Source organism: Coturnix japonica, chromosome 35 (assembly GCF_054131305.1).
Source record: "Coturnix japonica strain WE chromosome 35, WE-NBRP24, whole genome shotgun sequence".
Lineage (NCBI taxonomy): Eukaryota > Metazoa > Chordata > Aves > Galliformes > Phasianidae > Coturnix > Coturnix japonica.
The window spans coordinates 34,148-54,322 of NC_140697.1; the positions used below are offsets into that span (position 1 = coordinate 34,148).

General features: G+C 51.9%; 2 protein-coding genes across 6 annotated transcripts; both read left to right on the forward strand.

Moving 5' to 3' along the window:
* Nucleotides 1–12: 12 nt before the first annotated feature.
* LOC146755169 (uncharacterized) lies at nt 13–10,034 on the forward strand. Of its 3 annotated transcripts, XM_085526304.1 has the most exons (6): nt 13–122; nt 870–1,894; nt 2,570–2,834; nt 3,751–3,913; nt 8,860–9,112; nt 9,473–10,034. In XM_085526304.1, the coding sequence occupies exon 2, from the start codon at nt 918–920 to the stop codon at nt 1,782–1,784; it is 867 nt and encodes a 288-aa protein (XP_085382430.1). In that variant the 5' UTR covers nt 13–122; nt 870–917; the 3' UTR covers nt 1,785–1,894; nt 2,570–2,834; nt 3,751–3,913; nt 8,860–9,112; nt 9,473–10,034. The 3 variants fall into 3 exon arrangements, with proteins under 3 accessions (XP_085382430.1, XP_085382429.1, XP_085382431.1); XM_085526303.1 differs by lacking the exon at nt 13–122 and having other exon boundaries at nt 766–1,894; XM_085526305.1 differs by lacking the exons at nt 13–122; nt 8,860–9,112; nt 9,473–10,034 and having other exon boundaries at nt 766–1,894; nt 2,736–2,834; nt 3,751–3,819.
* A 1,598-nt stretch (nt 10,035–11,632) lies between these two features.
* Nucleotides 11,633–20,122, forward strand: LOC146755170 (uncharacterized). 3 transcript variants are annotated; one of them, XM_085526320.1, is made up of 7 exons: nt 11,633–11,966; nt 12,808–12,906; nt 13,823–13,985; nt 18,948–19,050; nt 19,137–19,200; nt 19,353–19,463; nt 19,561–20,122. In XM_085526320.1, the coding sequence occupies exons 4-7, from the start codon at nt 18,951–18,953 to the stop codon at nt 19,595–19,597; spliced, it is 312 nt and encodes a 103-aa protein (XP_085382446.1). In that variant the 5' UTR covers nt 11,633–11,966; nt 12,808–12,906; nt 13,823–13,985; nt 18,948–18,950; the 3' UTR covers nt 19,598–20,122. The 3 variants fall into 3 exon arrangements, 2 of the variants coding, with proteins under 2 accessions (XP_085382446.1, XP_085382445.1); XR_014938376.1 differs by lacking the exon at nt 19,353–19,463; XM_085526319.1 differs by having other exon boundaries at nt 19,353–20,122.
* Nucleotides 20,123–20,175: the final 53 nt, after the last annotated feature.

A 20,175-nucleotide genomic window follows, 5' to 3' on the forward strand; every position in this document is an offset into this window, starting at 1 on the left:
CGGGCTGGCAATCGCAGGGCGATGAAGCGGTCGGCTTCACGTCTCTCCCTTGACATGGTGCAGTGCAGGTTTTCCCCCGTTTCCTTGTTGGTCTTCCCAACCTGTGGCCTTTCAGCCAACCCGTAAGTGCTGGTGACAGGCTGTGAGCATCTCCTTGCTCTCTGAGGACTGACAGAAAGAAACCAGAGGAGGGGAAGCAGCCCGGCAGGAAGAAGGGTGTCCCGTGCTCAGCCCCTTGAGTTGGCCTCTCTTCCCTGAGGGCTCTTTCAGCTTCTGATGGATGCACCGTGTGTTGCTGTTTGCCCTGGGAAGCCCAGCTGCACGCTGGCAGCCGTGGCCTGTGCATCAGCCTCCCCTTGAGGCCCAAGGAGTTGTTTGTTTTTATGTATTCACTATTGGTGTGGCATTTTGTTGTTTTGTTCTGCTTTGAGATCAAGGGGTAATTTAACACCGTTGGAAGTCATTGGGGTTCAGGAGTAGCACATGTAGAATTTTGATCATGCAGCAAGTTGTGATTTCTACTGTGTTAAAGAACTGGCACACACATATACGCCTGCAGCCGGAGCTTGATTGACTCTCGTCAATACGGCCTTCCAAAGCCCGGCCCTGGGGAGTTGTCCAAAAATTTTCCAACCTTTTGTATTACCTAAGTTTATTTTAAACAGACAAGGAGGAGTAATCTCTTAAAGGCTTTTTTAAAGGCATTGGACTAGGTTTTGATTATCACGTCTCAGGAAGCTTCTGCATTCCACCTAGTGCTAATGTGATACATCAAGAGCAGATGACACAAGAGATTCAGGCCTTGCTGCCAGTCTTTTACGGATCAGAACTTTGTTTCATGTTGCCAGATATTGTGGTTTCCTTTTCAGGGGATTCCTTTGCTGTATAATAAGAAGGCCGAGGGCATCCTGGCCTGCATGGGAAACAGTGTTGCCAGCAGGAGCAGAGAGGTGATTGTCCCCCTGTTGTCAGCACTGATGAGGCCGCAGCTCGAGTGCTGTGTTCAGTTTTGGGCCCCTCAGTGCAAGAAAGACATGGAGGCCCTGGAACGCGTTCAGAGGAGGGCAACAAAGCTGGTGAGGGGTCTGGAGCACAGGCCGTATGAGGAGCGGCTGAGGGAGCTGGGATTGTTCAGCCTGGAGAAGAGGAGGCTCAGGGGAGACCTCATTGCTCTCTCTAACTTCCTGAAGGGAGGCTGTAGTGAGCTGGGGCTCGGCCTCTTCTCTCGTGTCATTAATGATAGGACCAGAGGGAATGGCTTCAAGCTGCGACAGGGGAGATTCAGGCTGGACACTACGAGGTATTACTGCTCAGAAAGGGTGGCCAGGCACTGGAATGGACACAGGGAGGTGGTGAAGGGAAGGGGACGAGGGCGAGGAAGGAAGGAAGGGAAGGGGAAGGTAAAGGAAGGAAAGCGAGAGGAAAGACACGAAATGAGACGTGAATTTTGGGTCCTTTTCCGGCAGCCGCCCCCCCCCAACAGGCCCCAGCCCGGCCTGAGCCACGTGACAGTGCCAGTGCCAGTGCCAGTGACAGGAAGTGCTTCCTGCAGGCGGCGGAGAGCACTTCCGGGCCATGGCGGCATGGCGGCCATGAGCGGGGCCGGGAGGAGCGGGCTCTGTGCTGCGAACGGGGTCGGGCCTCGGGGCGGGGGCACGGAGGGGCTGTCGGGGGAGGAGCTCGCGGCGCTGCCGGCACCCAGAGGCGGCTCCCGGGCGGCTCCACGGTCTCGCTGTGCTGCGGAGTCACCCGGCCGGCCCCAAAAGCCTGGAGGCAGAGCCTGAGCCGGCCCCGGCCCGGATCGTGTGGTGCGGCTCCGGCCGTGCTGGGCTGTGCGGCAGGAAGATGACTTGCGGAATCAAACTCTATAACCCAAAGATGGGTTCTAAAGCAGGTATGTTTATTCCAGCGTTGCGCAGCGCCGGGTGCAAGCGGGAGAGCTCCACCAAACTTGCACACCGTAAGGAGAAAAGTGTGTTACAGATATAGGTTAAGCTAATACGTAATCAATAGTCTCCTCCTCAGTTTGATTACATATTCATTACATTCCCTAGGACCCCGTTCCCCGCGACCCTTGCCGTTGTTTTGGGGTGAAATTCTTCTTCTGTTTTCTTCTTGGTGTTATCTGCTGGTATCGTTCTCCCATGTCAGCATCATCTTGCCCGGGGGTATCTAATCCTTCTTCTTGTCAGAGGTCTCCGGACAATTTCTTCTTATCTTTATTGCCCTCTTCTCTGGTTTTATTTTGACTAAGTGTCTGTAATTCCCCCTATCCCTGCACTTTTAAATGTAAACTATCTGCAGTTACCCTTTGTCTCGGATTCTGTGAAGTTCCCCTTTCCCTTTCTATAGCAAAGTGTTACCTTGCCTCCATTTCAGTCTTTGGGTCCCCAGGGAGGCTCTCCCTGGGGGTGTCCCGATTCGAAGGCAGGATTCAATCCCGCCGCAGCCCGTCCATGGCAGGCAAACGCTTCTCTCCTCTGCTCTTGGGACTCAGCAGTGCCAGGGGTTTCACAGCGCGCGTGTTGCAGTGGCTGGCAGCCTCCGTGTGTTTTTCTATTGCATACAGGATCCCATGGTGGAGCCGCGTTAGAAGCAGACGTTGGTGTCTTGTGGCAGGAGCAAGGGCAGTGGAAGCGCTGCCCAGGGCAGGGCGGTGGTGACTGCCATGAGAGCGGAGGTCTGATGCCATCTGCGAGGGATGGGATTTGCATCCGGTGGCTTTTCCGTTGCAGAATGTCCAGCAGCAGAGCGTGAGTGGCCGTGAAATGAAGCTGGGCCCCAGGAGAGCCGCCTGGAGCTGCGTCACGAGCTTCGTGCGTGGCCAGCGCAAGGTAGGTGTGCCTTACTGTAAGCGTGCGCTGAAGCAGTGTTGGTTAAGCACGGCTCACTCCTCTGTCTGCAACAGATGGGCTTTCTGCGCGCTTTATTGCTGTGGCCGTAGAATTCCCTCTTTCTTACCATCTGATCTGTGAAGGCTTTTGTGTGGGAAGGTTTTGAGGAATGAGGGAGTAGAAATTGCTTTAGTCACGAGTCATCTGGAAAGGTTTCACAGAAACGGTGACATTTGCAGAAGGAACGTATTGGCATTGGCAGTTGTGCCAAATACTCACTGGGATGGAGAGGAGGGAGTACCTGCAGAAGACCGTTCTCTTCTGGTTTTGAGGAAGCCGGGCAGAGCTCAGATTGCAGCTTAAGCAATGTTCTTTTGTCACACTCTGTGTCCTGTGTTGCGTTCTCTCCTTTCGATTCCAGTTCTCCTGACAGGTTAGGCTTGAATTCAGCATAATATCTGCTTCTCCCTGGGTTCAGGTTCTTTGGGTCTCCTGCCTGCTTTTCTCCCTTTTCTTAATGGAGAGTGGAGTTTCTACCACAGAGCAAAGTTTCGTGATTGACAGAAACAAATATGGAACATATTAGATGAACACAGCTCTGCATTTTTTTCTTCCTCCGAACAGCAAGGGACTCCTGTGCTCTCATTAATATCATCAGTGAGTAGATGCTGCCTTCTGCTGGAGCCTAAAATGCTTTCTGCAGTTGAGTGGTTGGAAACATAGGGTTTTAACTTAAAATTGTTTGCGCAGGGTGAAGGTTGGGAATACAATTAGAATACAGTTACACAGTGCTCTATCCCCAGCACTTTCCATCATTTTTCTTAACACAGCTTACGGTTCATTTCAAAACAAACTAACAAAGATGAACTTGGGTTAGCGTAGCCTGTTTTAAATGATCCTTCTGTGTCTTTTCCAGGCTGGTAGCAGAATGGAGACTTTCCCGAGGCACTGAGGAACAGACACAAGCTTCTTTTGAAGGCTTCAATGAAATTCTGCCCCAGCAGTATCTGTGGTCTTTTGATGCTAAGGAGCTGGACGTAAAGGATTCTTTGACTATTGCCAGATCCAGGCTGCTACAGGTATGTCACGGTTTAAACTAAAAATCCACCTGCGTCCGTGACAGGGACTGTGGGCCCAGCAGGGGCCCTAGGCCGAAAGGAAAAAAAGTTAATTAGGAAAAGAAAACAGCAGCAACAATCTAAGGAGGCACACTTATTTACTAAATTACTATATCGAAATACAGGATAACACAGTATAATACAATATAATTGAAAATTGAGCTAACGAATCAAGCAAAATAGGAGAGAGAATGAGTCCCGAAACCGAGAGGCCTACTGTAAATCTAGGCGAAACGGTGAAGGCTCCCACACACTCCCCTGAACGCCAGAACTCGAAAGACGTCAGTCTAGCCTGCGACAGAGTTAATATAGTGTCCAGGTCCCGTGACCTCGTGTTGTTCTCTGGGAGATGTAGTCTTCTTCTGTAAGTTGCAGATTCAGTAAAACTATTCATGCTTTATATGATGTTATGATGTGGAATACTGATAGCAAAATTACAAAATTATTAAACCATGACAAGGTAATACTTGCATTTCAGTCAGTGTCTGAAGAGCAAAGTTCATTAAGGCTGGCGGTTCTGTTTTCAGGATGTGTGAGAGAAGCCTTATGTATCAGTTAGTATTTGGTTACTGTGTTGGTCTTCACTTTCTTCTTTGCAACCAATTTACACGTTTCTAACGTTAAGATTCTGCCAGCATAAATTTTTTGGCTAACAGTGTTTTTGTAGTCCTTGACAATGTGATTTGCGTGTGTCTAAAGAGTGAGCAACTAGAAAGCAAGGGAGCAAAGAACCAAATATCAGCGGATGGTCAAATTACTGAGTGGAGCAGGTTTTAGCTGCTTTTGGGTTCTCCAAGTTATACTCTACAGCAAAACATCGTATTTCTAGCACAGAATGGTACGGTTAGGTAAAGACAAAGTACGTTGTTAGTTTGAATGTCTAAATACAAATGTTTTCATGAGTGGTATTTCTCTTTTGTGGCCTCTCCACATTTTCTTTGTGAGCGGATGTTATTATTTGCTATGAAAGTTTGAGAGTTTAATATTAAAAACGAGTGTAGTGTGATTGCAGGTGCTTTTAAGTACAGTAGTATTTCAGTACAATAGTCTTGCTGTAGAAGCAAAGTAGTAGGTTGTAGTTTCAATGATTCCATGTGGGTGCCCAGCCCAAAGTGGGGATTCCCTTATGAAAGGAGGGGGAGGGTGAAGGAGGCCGAGGGCCCTTTTCTCGGGGCCAGCTCTCTGTGCCCTCTTGCTGGCCGGAGAGAAGGGCTGCCCGCTGGACACAGGGAGTGCCTTGTAGCTCCCGTGCCGTGCCCTGCCCTCCAGCCCCCTCCTCATCCTATGCGGAACACCACTCCCAGCAGCACAGGTGCCATTTTGGAATCTTCCCCATGTCACAGCTGTCACCTTGGTTGCTGCGGCTCCACCCGACTCACTCACCTCTGAGAGTGCTGGGCAGGTAGCAGCCATGTCCAGCACGAAGCGAGGGCGAGATAAATGTAGTGAGGATTTAAGTGGGAGAAGGAGCTGGGGGCCCCAGAACCGAAGAGGAGGAGGGTGCCCGCCATAACCATCAAATGGAGGAGGGGGAAAGGAGCCCGTTTCCATCATGCCTGGACCAGCCCTGTGACCACCACCCATGTGGAGCCGATGGAGGTGGATCCCCCTCCGGAGGAACCGATGGAGGTGGATCCCCCTCCAGAGGAGCCCATGGACGTGGATCCGCCCGCGGCATAGCTGGCCTGGCACCACACCACCATGGTCATGGTCATGACCGTTGGCATGGTCACAGCTTCACCATCGCTGGTCCAGGCACTCGGCTCCTTTCCTGCTGCGTGGCCCCTGCCCCCAGCATGAGCTGGGTGGCATTATTTAACATCTTCTTCTCCTCCACCTCGTTGCTCCTCCGGTTCTGTGGGCCCCCAGTTCCTTCTTCCCCCTGTTGTAGTTAGGTGTTTGCTCTGTTCTTTGTTTTGATGGTTGTGTTAGGTTAGTGTTAGTGTTCAGTTTAGTTTTAGCGTTAGGGATAGGTTCCTGTTTGTTCTTTAGAGTTAGGCATAGGTTCCTGTTTGTTCTTTAGGGTTAGGTATAGGTTTCTGTTGTTATTTTAGAGTTAGGCATAGGTTAGTGTTCGTACTTACAGTCAGGCATTGGCTGCTACACTCAAGTAAAAGTAACCGCTGCTCCTGGGTAAGCACACAGTGTTGCCATCAGGGCTCAAGCTCAGGCAGCCAGCTGACCGGGGCAGAATTTGTGTTAGACGCTGCTCAGTGACAACACCCAGAACAAAGTAGCAAGGATGTGAAGTGCAGGAGACTACTTGCGCTTAGCACATTCTGTCTGCTGTAACAGCATTACTCAAAGATTTCTAATCAGGCCAAGATCTTTGTGATGCAGCAGTTTGTTCATTACTGCCATCATGGGCGCACAACCCTACTGGCGAGGAATGGAAGGCCCTATATGCTGGCCCGACCCTACCCGCAGGGAGGTGTGCTCCCTCCCCTGGGCACGGGTCAGGGACATTGCTGGGAGACTTCCCAGTCTGATCTGCCCTTCTGTCTACTATCCCCTGCTGATAGTTCAGGCTGGCAGTGAAGAAGTTAGTAAAAAAAGCCTGAAGGCTATCAAAGATGATTTCAGGGGACTGGGGCGGGTAATCGAAGGAACAGGTGTGCGGGTGGTTATTGCATCTGTACTTTCAGTGGCAGGGAGGGATACTGAGTTGGACCTAAAAACCCACCTCTTAAACAAATGGTTAAAGAGTCGGTGCAGACATAGGAGTCTTGGTGTTTTTCACCATGGGGCAATTTATTTGGCTCCTGGCATGACAGCTACAGACGGAAGCGGCCTGTCTCAAAGGGGTAAGAGGGTTCTAGCTGAGGAACTGTCAGGACCCCACCAAAAACCTGCACCCTGACTTGTAAAATGGTTACACAGATATAGGTACACCTCATACATAGTCAATGATGTAAGGAAGGACACTGGACACACCTTCGTTGGCTCCACAGCCGCAGTCCAACACGGCGGCCAGGCCCGTCGATCCATTCCTTTGCTTGCTGCCAGTTCCCACAGGGAGTCCTCACTCAGACACCTGAAACAACAACGCACACAAACACATCAGGCAAACAACAGACACGCACACAAACACAAAACGCCCTCCTCGGATCCCGCCACTCACCCTTCCTTTGCCAACTTCTCTCGCTCACCTTCAGGGCAGTGCCAGCCCCTTCAACCCGATCACAGAATCACAGAATGACCCGGGTTGGAAGGGACGTCAAGGATCATGAAGCACCAACCCCCGCCTGGCTGCGGGGCTGTGGCAGCCGGTGTGGCTGGGTGCAGCACGTGGGCATGTGGGAGGGCCTGCAGCAGGGATGTGGGGTGTAATCAGAGTGACTGGAATTCCAATTCAGTCAGAGGTCTTAATTGTAGGTAAGGGTTGAATCCGCCGAGGTGCCGCACAAGGAGAGGCGCTGGGTGCGACTATGGAAAGCAGAGCTTGTGTGTCCCAGGAGGCAGGCGTAGTCAGGTCCCCTTTGGAGCCTGCCGTTGTTGGTGCTCAGCTCAGGAGCCCCATCAGGAGCTGCTGCGTGCTGCGTCTGTGTCACGGACTTATCTAGATCAATATGATTGACTGATCAATCTATGATCTCCAGATGATGTTATGATGTGAAATACCAATAGAAAAAAATACAAAACCACAACAGTATGGCAGCCCAAAAAGATTCCCTTGTGGAAGAAGGGGGAGGGTGAAGGAGGGTGAAGGAGGGTGAAGGAGGCCGAGGGCCCTTTACTTGGGGCCGGCTCGTCTGTGCCCTCTTGCTGGCCAGAGAGAAGGGCTGCCCGCTGGGCACAGGGAGCACCTTGTAGCTCCCGTACCATGCCCTGCCCTCCAGCCCCCTCCTCATCCTATGTGGAACTCCAGTGCCAGCAGTGCGGCCGCCATTTTAGAACCCTCTCCATGTCACCATGGTCACCGTTGCCGCATGCCTCTGACAGTTGTGGCAGTTAACAGCCATGCCTGCTGCAAAGAGGGCGAGGGTTGAAGTTTCTGGTGGGAGGATGGAGCTGGGGGCCCTAGGAGTCAGAAGGAGGAGGGGGCCCGCCATGACCATCAGGCAGAGGAGGGGTAAGAGAGCCATTATCCATCATGCCTGGACCAGCCCTGTGACCACCACCCATGTGGAGCCTATGGAGGTGGATCCCCCTCCGGAGGAACCGATGGAGGTGGATCCCCCTCCGGAGGAACCGATGGAGGTGGATCCCCCTCCGGAGGAACCGATGGAGGTGGATCCCCCTCCAGAGGAGCCCATGGACGTGGATCCGCCCGCGGCATAGCTGGCCTGGCACCACACCACCGTGCCAGGCCCCGCGTTGGCATGGTCACAGCTTCACCATCGCTGGTCCAGGCACTCGGCTCCTTTCCTGCTGCGCGGCCCCTGCCCCCAGCATTAGCTGGGTGGCATTATTTAACATCTTCTGCTCCTCCACCTTGTTGCTCCTCTGGTTCTGTGGGCCCCCAGTTCCATCTTCCCCCTGTTAGGTTAGGTGTTTGTTATGTTCTTTTTTGTTGATGGTAGTGTTAAGTTAGTGTTAGTGTTAGTGTTCAGTTTAGTTTTAGTGTTAGGGATAGGTTCCTGTTCGTTTTTTAGAGTTAGGCATAGGTTCCTGTTTGTTCTTTAGGGTTAGGTATAGGTTTTTGTTGTTATTTTAGAGTTAGGTATAGGTTTTTGTTGTTATTTTAGAGTTAGGTATAGGTTTCTGTTGTTATTTTAGAGTTAGGCATAGGTTAGTGTTCGTACTTGCAGTCAGGCATTGGCTGTTACACTCAAGTAAAAGTAACCGCTGCTCCTTGGGTAAGCATGCAGCTGGTTGCTCACCCCGAGCAATGAGTGCGACTGCCCTGACAGTTTGATGACATCTGCGATGAACTGAATTTCCCTCTTGGGACTTTTCCTTTGCAGAACATGGAGGAGCAGAGCGTGAGTGGGCTGAGAAATGGAGCTGGGACTCAGGAGAGCAACACGTGGCTGTGTCCCAGAGCTCCCAAAGTGTGGCCATTGCAAGGTAGGCGTGCCTTACCGTAAGCGTTGTTCAAGCACAGCTCCTGGCACTGTCTGCAACAGATCCGCTCTCTGCGTGCTTTCTTTCAGTCGCTGGTGTTGTGCAGCACAGCCACGGCACGGCCCTCAGTGCGTACGCGAGGAGCGTGAAAAGGTAGGTGGTGAATTTTCATCTTGCTAACGCTAGGATTAGGAATGGTGAGCATTCCTAAAAGAGTGGCCACAAAGGTGTGATCTGCCTCGGGGAGAAGTTGATTCTCGCCTCTTCAGCTTTTCCCTTCTTTTCTGTCCACCTGTCCTTTCCAGCTCCTCCTCCCCTCAGCTGCAAGTGGGGCAGTGCTCGAGTGTGAGGACTCTTCCTTGGCATGCGGTAACAGACAATGCAGATGTGACTTTTGTGTCCTTCCTTGTTCTTGGGTTTGTAGCCCAGGGATATCTTGCGAGCAGCTCTCTAAGTCAGACTGTGCTGGCAGCGTGCGTGAGTGAAATAGTGCCTCTTTTTTCCCTCTTGCAGCAAGCTTGCCGAGGCAAGGCAAGCGCTACTCAGCTGAGGAAGAAAGCCGAGAAGGAAAGCAGAAAGCAACGATGAGGGCTTGAGCAAGAAGCTACAAAGGACAGCAGAACCACCTGCAACGCTTCCTCGGAGGTGGCACCAAGAGCTGCTGACTCAACAGCCCAGTTTACTGGCACAGCCGTGCTTTCCCTGTCATGGACGGTGGAGATGATGGAAGTGAACTGGACAGGAAGGACTTGTGCTGCATTAGAAGCAATGAGGGCTTCACATAGGCAGGACTTGGTGTATGGCAAGAGCTGGAGACGCTGCGTTCCTTCAGGGTGTGTCTCTTGAGGTCCAGGCCTGGTGTAGGGTTAGGTTGAAATAGGGCTGGCTGGGACTGGAGAGGGAGGAGGTGACGTAGCCCCGGGGTTTGGCTTCTCCTTGGGTCTGACTGGAGGCTGAGTGACTGATTGCTAAGCGGCAATCCTGGGCACTGGGGTTTCATTTTGGGGTGTGGGCGGGGCAATAAATAGAAGCCAAATCTTCTTGTACGCAATAAAATTGAAGCGAACTTTCTAAACCTGGTGCTGCCTCTTTCAGTAGCTGGTCAGAACGTCCCTCGCTCGGGCTGGCAATCGCAGGGCGATGAAGCGGTCGGCTTCACGTCTCTCCCTTGACATGGTGCAGTGCAGGTTTTCCCCCGTTTCCTTGTTGGTCTTCCCAACCTGTGGCCTTTCAGCCAACCCGTAAGTGCTGGTGACAGGCTGTGAGCATCTCCTTGCTCTCTGAGGACTGACAGAAAGAAACCAGAGGAGGGGAAGCAGCCCGGCAAGAAGAAGGGTGTCCCGTGCTCAGCCCCTTGAGTTGGCCTCTCTTCCCTGAGGGCTCTTTCAGCTTCTGATGGATGCACCGTGTGTTGCTGTTTGCCCTGGGAAGCCCAGCTGCACGCTGGCAGCCGTGGCCTGTGCATCAGCCTCCCCTTGAGGCCCAAGGAGTTGTTTGTTTTTATGTATTCACTATTGGTGTGGCATTTTGTTGTTTTGTTCTGCTTTGAGATCAAGGGGTAATTTAACACCGTTGGAAGTCATTGGGGTTCAGGAGTAGCACATGTAGAATTTTGATCATGCAGCAAGTTGTGATTTCTACTGTGTTAAAGAACTGGCACACACATATACGCCTGCAGCCGGAGCTTGATTGACTCTCGTCAATACGGCCTTCCAAAGCCCGGCCCTGGGGAGTTGTCCAAAAATTTTCCAACCTTTTGTATTACCTAAGTTTATTTTAAACAGACAAGGAGGAGTAATCTCTTAAAGGCTTTTTTAAAGGCATTGGACTAGGTTTTGATTATCACGTCTCAGGAAGCTTCTGCATTCCACCTAGTGCTAATGTGATACATCAAGAGCAGATGACACAAGAGATTCAGGCCTTGCTGCCAGTCTTTTACGGATCAGAACTTTGTTTCATGTTGCCAGATATTGTGGTTTCCTTTTCAGGGGATTCCTTTGCTGTATAATAAGAAGGCCGAGGGCATCCTGGCCTGCATGGGAAACAGTGTTGCCAGCAGGCGCAGAGAGGTGATTGTCCCCCTGTTGTCAGCACTGATGAGGCCGCAGCTCGAGTGCTGTGTTCAGTTTTGGGCCCCTCAGTGCAAGAAAGACATCGAGGCCCTGGAACGCGTTCAGAGGAGGGCAACAAAGCTGGTGAGGGGTCTGGAGCACAGGCCGTATGAGGAGCGGCTGAGGGAGCTGGGATTGTTCAGCCTGGAGAAGAGGAGGCTCAGGGGAGACCTCATTGCTCTCTCTAACTTCCTGAAGGGAGGCTGTAGTGAGCTGGGGCTCGGCCTCTTCTCTCGTGTCATTAATGATAGGACCAGAGGGAATGGCTTCAAGCTGCGACAGGGGAGATTCAGGCTGGACACTACGAGGTATTACTGCTCAGAAAGGGTGGCCAGGCACTGGAATGGACACAGGGAGGTGGTGAAGGGAAGGGGACGAGGGCGAGGAAGGAAGGAAGGGAAGGGGAAGGTAAAGGAAGGAAAGCGAGAGGAAAGACACGAAATGAGACGTGAATTTTGGGTCCTTTTCCGGCAGCCGCCCCCCCCCAACAGGCCCCAGCCCGGCCTGAGCCACGTGACAGTGCCAGTGCCAGTGACAGGAAGTGCTTCCTGCAGGCGGCGGAGAGCACTTCCGGGCCATGGCGGCATGGCGGCCATGAGCGGGGCCGGGAGGAGCGGGCTCTGTGCTGCGAACGGGGTCGGGCCTCGGTGCGGGGGCACGGAGGGGCTGTCGGGGGAGGAGCTCGCGGCGCTGCCGGCACCCAGAGGCGGCTCCCGGGCGGCTCCACGGTCTCGCTGTGCTGCGGAGTCACCCGGCCGGCCCCAAAAGCCTGGAGGCAGAGCCTGAGCCGGCCCCGGCCCGGATCGTGTGGTGCGGCTCCGGCCGTGCTGGGCTGTGCGGCAGGAAGATGACTTGCGGAATCAAACTCTATAACCCAAAGATGGGTTCTAAAGCAGGTATGTTTATTCCAGCGTTGCGCAGCGCCGGGTGCAAGCGGGAGAGCTCCACCAAACTTGCACACCGTAAGGAGAAAAGTGTGTTACAGATATAGGTTAAGCTAATACGTAATCAATAGTCTCCTCCTCAGTTTGATTACATATTCATTACATTCCCTAGGACCCCGTTCCCCGCGACCCTTGCCGTTGTTTTGGGGTGAAATTCTTCTTCTGTTTTCTTCTTGGTGTTATCTGCTGGTATCGTTCTCCCATGTCAGCATCATCTTGCCCGGGGGTATCTAATCCTTCTTCTTGTCAGAGGTCTCCGGACAATTTCTTCTTATCTTTATTGCCCTCTTCTCTGGTTTTATTTTGACTAAGTGTCTGTAATTCCCCCTATCCCTGCACTTTTAAATGTAAACTATCTGCAGTTACCCTTTGTCTCGGATTCTGTGAAGTTCCCCTTTCCCTTTCTATAGCAGAGTGTTACCTTGCCTCCATTTCAGTCTTTGGGTCCCCAGGGAGGCTCTCCCTGGGGGTGTCCCGATTCGAAGGCAGGATTCAATCCCGCCGCAGCCCGTCCATGGCAGGCAAACGCTTCTCTCCTCTGCTCTTGGGACTCAGCAGTGCCAGGGGTTTCACAGCGCGCGTGTTGCAGTGGCTGGCAGCCTCCGTGTGTTTCTCTATTGCATACAGGATCCCATGGTGGAGCCGCGTCAGAAGCAGACGTTGGTGTCTTGTGGCAGGAGCAAGGGCAGTGGAAGCGCTGCCCAGGGCAGGGCGGTGGTGACTGCCATGAGAGCGGAGGTCTGATGCCATCTGCGAGGGATGGGATTTGCATCCGGTGGCTTTTCCGTTGCAGAATGTCCAGCAGCAGAGCGTGAGTGGCCGTGAAATGAAGCTGGGCCCCAGGAGAGCCGCCTGGAGCTGCGTCACGAGCTTCGTGCGTGGCCAGCGCAAGGTAGGTGTGCCTTACTGTAAGCGTGCGCTGAAGCAGTGTTGGTTAAGCACGGCTCACTCCTCTGTCTGCAACAGATGGGCTTTCTGCGCGCTTTATTGCTGTGGCCGTAGAATTCCCTCTTTCTTACCATCTGATCTGTGAAGGCTTTTGTGTGGGAAAGTTTTGAGGAATGAGGGAGTAGAAATTGCTTTAGTCACGAGTCATCTGGAAAGGTTTCACAGAAACGGTGACATTTGCAGAAGGAACGTATTGGCATTGGCAGTTGTGCCAAATACTCACTGGGATGGAGAGGAGGGAGTACCTGCAGAAGACCGTTCTCTTCTGGTTTTGAGGAAGCCGGGCAGAGCTCAGATTGCAGCTTAAGCAATGTTCTTTTGTCACACTCTGTGTCCTGTGTTGCGTTCTCTCCTTTCGATTCCAGTTCTCCTGACAGGTTAGGCTTGAATTCAGCATAATATCTGCTTCTCCCTGGGTTCAGGTTCTTTGGGTCTCCTGCCTGCTTTTCTCCCTTTTCTTAATGGAGAGTGGAGTTTCTACCACAGAGCAAAGTTTCGTGATTGACAGAAACAAATATGGAACATATTAGATGAACACAGCTCTGCATTTTTTTCTTCCTCCGAACAGCAAGGGACTCCTGTGCTCTCATTAATATCATCAGTGAGTAGATGCTGCCTTCTGCTGGAGCCTAAAATGCTTTCTGCAGTTGAGTGGTTGGAAACATAGGGTTTTAACTTAAAATTGTTTGCGCAGGGTGAAGGTTGGGAATACAATTAGAATACAGTTACACAGTGCTCTATCCCCAGCACTTTCCATCATTTTTCTTAACACAGCTTACGGTTCATTTCAAAACAAACTAACAAAGATGAACTTGGGTTAGCGTAGCCTGTTTTAAATGATCCTTCTGTGTCTTTTCCAGGCTGGTAGCAGAATGGAGACTTTCCCGAGGCACTGAGGAACAGACACAAGCTTCTTTTGAAGGCTTCAATGAAATTCTGCCCCAGCAGTATCTGTGGTCTTTTGATGCTAAGGAGCTGGACGTAAAGGATTCTTTGACTATTGCCAGATCCAGGCTGCTACAGGTATGTCACGGTTTAAACTAAAAATCCACCTGCGTCCGTGACAGGGACTGTGGGCCCAGCAGGGGCCCTAGGCCGAAAGGAAAAAAAGTTAATTAGGAAAAGAAAACAGCAGCAACAATCTAAGGAGGCACACTTATTTACTAAATTACTATATCGAAATACAGGATAACACAGTATAATACAATATAATTGAAAATTGAGCTAACGAATCAAGCAAAATAGGAGAGAGAATGAGTCCCGAAACCGAGAGGCCTACTGTAAATCTAGGCGAAACGGTGAAGGCTCCCACACACTCCCCTGAACGCCAGAACTCGAAAGACGTCAGTCTAGCCTGCGACAGAGTTAATATAGTGTCCAGGTCCCGTGACCTCGTGTTGTTCTCTGGGAGATGTAGTCTTCTTCTGTAAGTTGCAGATTCAGTAAAACTATTCATGCTTTATATGATGTTATGATGTGGAATACTGATAGCAAAATTACAAAATTATTAAACCATGACAAGGTAATACTTGCATTTCAGTCAGTGTCTGAAGAGCAAAGTTCATTAAGGCTGGCGGTTCTGTTTTCAGGATGTGTGAGAGAAGCCTTATGTATCAGTTAGTATTTGGTTACTGTGTTGGTCTTCACTTTCTTCTTTGCAACCAATTTACACGTTTCTAACGTTAAGATTCTGCCAGCATAAATTTTTTGGCTAACAGTGTTTTTGTAGTCCTTGACAATGTGATTTGCGTGTGTCTAAAGAGTGAGCAACTAGAAAGCAAGGGAGCAAAGAACCAAATATCAGCGGATGGTCAAATTACTGAGTGGAGCAGGTTTTAGCTGCTTTTGGGTTCTCCAAGTTATACTCTACAGCAAAACATCGTATTTCTAGCACAGAATGGTACGGTTAGGTAAAGACAAAGTACGTTGTTAGTTTGAATGTCTAAATACAAATGTTTTCATGAGTGGTATTTCTCTTTTGTGGCCTCTCCACATTTTCTTTGTGAGCGGATGTTATTATTTGCTATGAAAGTTTGAGAGTTTAATATTAAAAACGAGTGTAGTGTGATTGCAGGTGCTTTTAAGTACAGTAGTATTTCAGTACAATAGTCTTGCTGTAGAAGCAAAGTAGTAGGTTGTAGTTTCAATGATTCCATGTGGGTGCCCAGCCCAAAGTGGGGATTCCCTTATGAAAGGAGGGGGAGGGTGAAGGAGGCCGAGGGCCCTTTTCTCGGGGCCAGCTCTCTGTGCCCTCTTGCTGGCCGGAGAGAAGGGCTGCCCGCTGGACACAGGGAGTGCCTTGTAGCTCCCGTGCCGTGCCCTGCCCTCCAGCCCCCTCCTCATCCTATGCGGAACACCACTCCCAGCAGCACAGGTGCCATTTTGGAATCTTCCCCATGTCACAGCTGTCACCTTGGTTGCTGCGGCTCCACCCGACTCACTCACCTCTGAGAGTGCTGGGCAGGTAGCAGCCATGTCCAGCACGAAGCGAGGGCGAGAGGAATGTAGTGAGGATTTAAGTGGGAGAAGGAGCTGGGGGCCCCAGAACCGAAGAGGAGGAGGGTGCCCGCCATAACCATCAAATGGAGGAGGGGGAAAGGAGCCCGTTTCCATCATGCCTGGACCAGCCCTGTGACCACCACCCATGTGGAGCCGATGGAGGTGGATCCCCCTCCGGAGGAACCGATGGAGGTGGATCCCCCTCCAGAGGAGCCCATGGATGTGGATCCGCCCGCGGCATAGCTGGCCTGGCACCACACCACCGTGCCAGGCCCCGCGTTGGCATGGTCACAGCTTCACCATCGCTGGTCCAGGCACTCGGCTCCTTTCCTGCTGCGTGGCCCCTGCCCCCAGCATGAGCTGGGTGGCATTATTTAACATCTTCTTCTCCTCCACCTCGTTGCTCCTCCGGTTCTGTGGGCCCCCAGTTCCTTCTTCCCCCTGTTGTAGTTAGGTGTTTGCTCTGTTCTTTGTTTTGATGGTTGTGTTAGGTTAGTGTTAGTGTTCAGTTTAGTTTTAGCGTTAGGGATAGGTTCCTGTTTGTTCTTTAGAGTTAGGCATAGGTTCCTGTTTGTTCTTTAGGGTTAGGTATAGGTTTCTGTTGTTATTTTAGAGTTAGGCGTAGGTTAGTGTTCGTACTTACAGTCAGGCATTGGCTGCTACACTCAAGTAAAAGTAACCGCTGCTCCTGGGTAAGCACACAGTGTTGCCATCAGGGCTCAAGCTCAGGCAGCCAGCTGACCGGGGCAGAATTTGTGTTAGACGCTGCTCAGTGACAACACCCAGAACAAAGTAGCAAGGATGTGAAGTGCAGGAGACTACTTGCGCTTAGCACATTCTGTCTGCTGTAACAGCATTACTCAAAGATTTCTAATCAGGCCAAGATCTTTGTGATGCAGCAGTTTGTTCATTACTGCCATCATGGGCGCACAACCCTACTGGCGAGGAATGGAAGGCCCTATATGCTGGCCCGACCCTACCCGCAGGGAGGTGTGCTCCCTCCCCTGGGCACGGGTCAGGGACGTTGCTGGGAGACTTCCCAGTCTGATCTGCCCTTCTGTCTACTATCCCCTGCTGATAGTTCAGGCTGGCAGTGAAGAAGTTAGTAAAAAAAGCCTGAAGGCTATCAAAGATGATTTCAGGGGACTGGGGCGGGTAATCGAAGGAACAGGTGTGCGGGTGGTTATTGCATCTGTACTTTCAGTGGCAGGGAGGGATACTGAGTTGGACCTAAAAACCCACCTCTTAAACAAATGGTTAAAGAGTCGGTGCAGACATAGGAGTCTTGGTGTTTTTCACCATGGGGCAATTTATTTGGCTCCTGGCATGACAGCTACAGACGGAAGCGGCCTGTCTCAAAGGGGTAAGAGGGTTCTAGCTGAGGAACTGTCAGGACCCCACCAAAAACCTGCACCCTGACTTGTAAAATGGTTACACAGATATAGGTACACCTCATACATAGTCAATGATGTAAGGAAGGACACTGGACACACCTTCGTTGGCTCCACAGCCGCAGTCCAACACGGCGCCCAGGCCCGTCGATCCATTCCTTTGCTTGCTGCCAGTTCCCACAGGGAGTCCTCACTCAGACACCTGAAACAACAACGCACACAAACACATCAGGCAAACAACAGACACGCACACAAACACAAAACGCCCTCCTCGGATCCCGCCACTCACCCTTCCTTTGCCAACTTCTCTCGCTCACCTTCACGGCAGTGCCAGCCCCTTCAACCCGATCACAGAATCACAGAATGACCCGGGTTGGAAGGGACCTCAAGGATCATGAAGCACCAACCCCCGCCTGGCTGCGGGGCTGTGGCAGCCGGTGTGGCTGGGTGCAGCACGTGGGCATGTGGGAGGGCCTGCAGCAGGGATGTGGGGTGTAATCAGAGTGACTGGAATTCCAATTCAGTCAGAGGTCTTAATTGTAGGTAAGGGTTGAATCCGCCGAGGTGCCGCACAAGGAGAGGCGCTGGGTGCGACTATGGAAAGCAGAGCTTGTGTGTCCCAGGAGGCAGGCGTAGTCAGGTCCCCTTTGGAGCCTGCCGTTGTTGGTGCTCAGCTCAGGAGCCCCATCAGGAGCTGCTGCGTGCTGCGTCTGTGTCACGGACTTATCTAGATCAATATGATTGACTGATCAATCTATGATCTCCAGATGATGTTATGATGTGAAATACCAATAGAAAAAAATACAAAACCACAACAGTATGGCAGCCCAAAAAGATTCCCTTGTGGAAGAAGGGGGAGGGTGAAGGAGGGTGAAGGAGGCCGAGGGCCCTTTACTTGGGGCCGGCTCGTCTGTGCCCTCTTGCTGGCCAGAGAGAAGGGCTGCCCGCTGGGCACAGGGAGCACCTTGTAGCTCCCGTACCATGCCCTGCCCTCCAGCCCCCTCCTCATCCTATGTGGAACTCCAGTGCCAGCAGTGCGGCCGCCATTTTAGAACCCTCTCCATGTCACCATGGTCACCGTTGCCGCATGCCTCTGACAGTTGTGGCAGTTAACAGCCATGCCTGCTGCAAAGAGGGCGAGGGTTGAAGTTTCTGGTGGGAGGATGGAGCTGGGGGCCCTAGGAGTCAGAAGGAGGAGGGGGCCCGCCATGACCATCAGGCAGAGGAGGGGTAAGAGAGCCATTATCCATCATGCCTGGACCAGCCCTGTGACCACCACCCATGTGGAGCCTATGGAGGTGGATCCCCCTCCGGAGGAACCGATGGAGGTGGATCCCCCTCCGGAGGAACCGATGGAGGTGGATCCCCCTCCGGAGGAACCGATGGAGGTGGATCCCCCTCCGGAGGAACCGATGGAGGTGGATCCCCCTCCAGAGGAGCCCATGGACGTGGATCCGCCCGCGGCATAGCTGGCCTGGCACCACACCACCGTGCCAGGCCCCGCGTTGGCATGGTCACAGCTTCACCATCGCTGGTCCAGGCACTCGGCTCCTTTCCTGCTGCGCGGCCCCTGCCCCCAGCATTAGCTGGGTGGCGTTATTTAACATCTTCTGCTCCTCCACCTTGTTGCTCCTCTGGTTCTGTGGGTCCCCAGTTCCATCTTCCCCCTGTTAGGTTAGGTGTTTGTTATGTTCTTTTTTGTTGATGGTAGTGTTAAGTTAGTGTTAGTGTTAGTGTTCAGTTTAGTTTTAGTGTTAGGGATAGGTTCCTGTTCGTTTTTTAGAGTTAGGCATAGGTTCCTGTTTGTTCTTTAGGGTTAGGTATAGGTTTTTGTTGTTATTTTAGAGTTAGGTATAGGTTTTTGTTGTTATTTTAGAGTTAGGTATAGGTTTCTGTTGTTATTTTAGAGTTAGGCATAGGTTAGTGTTCGTACTTGCAGTCAGGCATTGGCTGTTACACTCAAGTAAAAGTAACCGCTGCTCCTTGGGTAAGCATGCAGCTGGTTGCTCACCCCGAGCAATGAGTGCGACTGCCCTGACAGTTTGATGACATCTGCGATGAACTGAATTTCCCTCTTGGGACTTTTCCTTTGCAGAACATGGAGGAGCAGAGCGTGAGTGGGCTGAGAAATGGAGCTGGGACTCAGGAGAGCAACACGTGGCTGTGTCCCAGAGCTCCCAAAGTGTGGCCATTGCAAGGTAGGAGTGCCTTACCGAAAGCGTTGTTCAAGCACAGCTCCTGGCACTGTCTGCAACAGATCCGCTCTCTGCGTGCTTTCTTTCAGTCGCTGGTGTTGTGCAGCACAGCCACGGCACGGCCCTCAGTGCGTACGCGAGGAGCGTGAAAAGGTAGGTGGTGAATTTTCATCTTGCTAACGCTAGGATTAGGAATGGTGAGCATTCCTAAAAGAGTGGCCACAAAGGTGTGATCTGCCTCGGGGAGAAGTTGATTCTCGCCTCTTCAGCTTTTCCCTTCTTTTCTGTCCACCTGTCCTTTCCAGCTCCTCCTCCCCTCAGCTGCAAGTGGGGCAGTGCTCGAGTGTGAGGACTCTTCCTTGGCATGCGGTAACAGACAGTGCAGATGTGACTTTTGTGTCCTTCCTTGTTCTTGGGTTTGTAGCCCAGGGATATCTTGCGAGCAGCTCTCTAAGTCAGACTGTGCTGGCAGCGTGCGTGAGTGAAATAGTGCCTCTTTTTTCCCTCTTGCAGCAAGCTTGCCGAGGCAAGGCAAGCGCTACTCAGCTGAGGAAGAAAGCCGAGAAGGAAAGCAGAAAGCAACGATGAGGGCTTGAGCAAGAAGCTACAAAGGACAGCAGAACCACCTGCAACGCTTCCTCGGAGGTGGCACCAAGAGCTGCTGACTCAACAGCCCAGTTTACTGGCACAGCCGTGCTTTCCCTGTCATGGACGGTGGAGATGATGGAAGTGAACTGGACAGGAAGGACTTGTGCTGCGTTAGAAGCAATGAGGGCTTCACATAGGCAGGACTTGGTGTATGGCAAGAGCTGGAGACGCTGCGTTCCTTCAGGGTGTGTCTCTTGAGGTCCAGGCCTGGTGTAGGGTTAGGTTGAAATAGGGCTGGCTGGGACTGGAGAGGGAGGAGGTGACGTAGCCCCGGGGTTTGGCTTCTCCTTGGGTCTGACTGGAGGCTGAGTGACTGATTGCTAAGCGGCAATCCTGGGCACTGGGGTTTCATTTTGGGGTGTGGGCGGGGCAATAAATAGAAGCCAAATCTTCTTGTACGCAATAAAATTGAAGCGAACTTTCTAAACCTGGTGCTGCCTCTTTCAGTAGCTGGTCAGAACGTCCCTCGCTCGGGCTGGC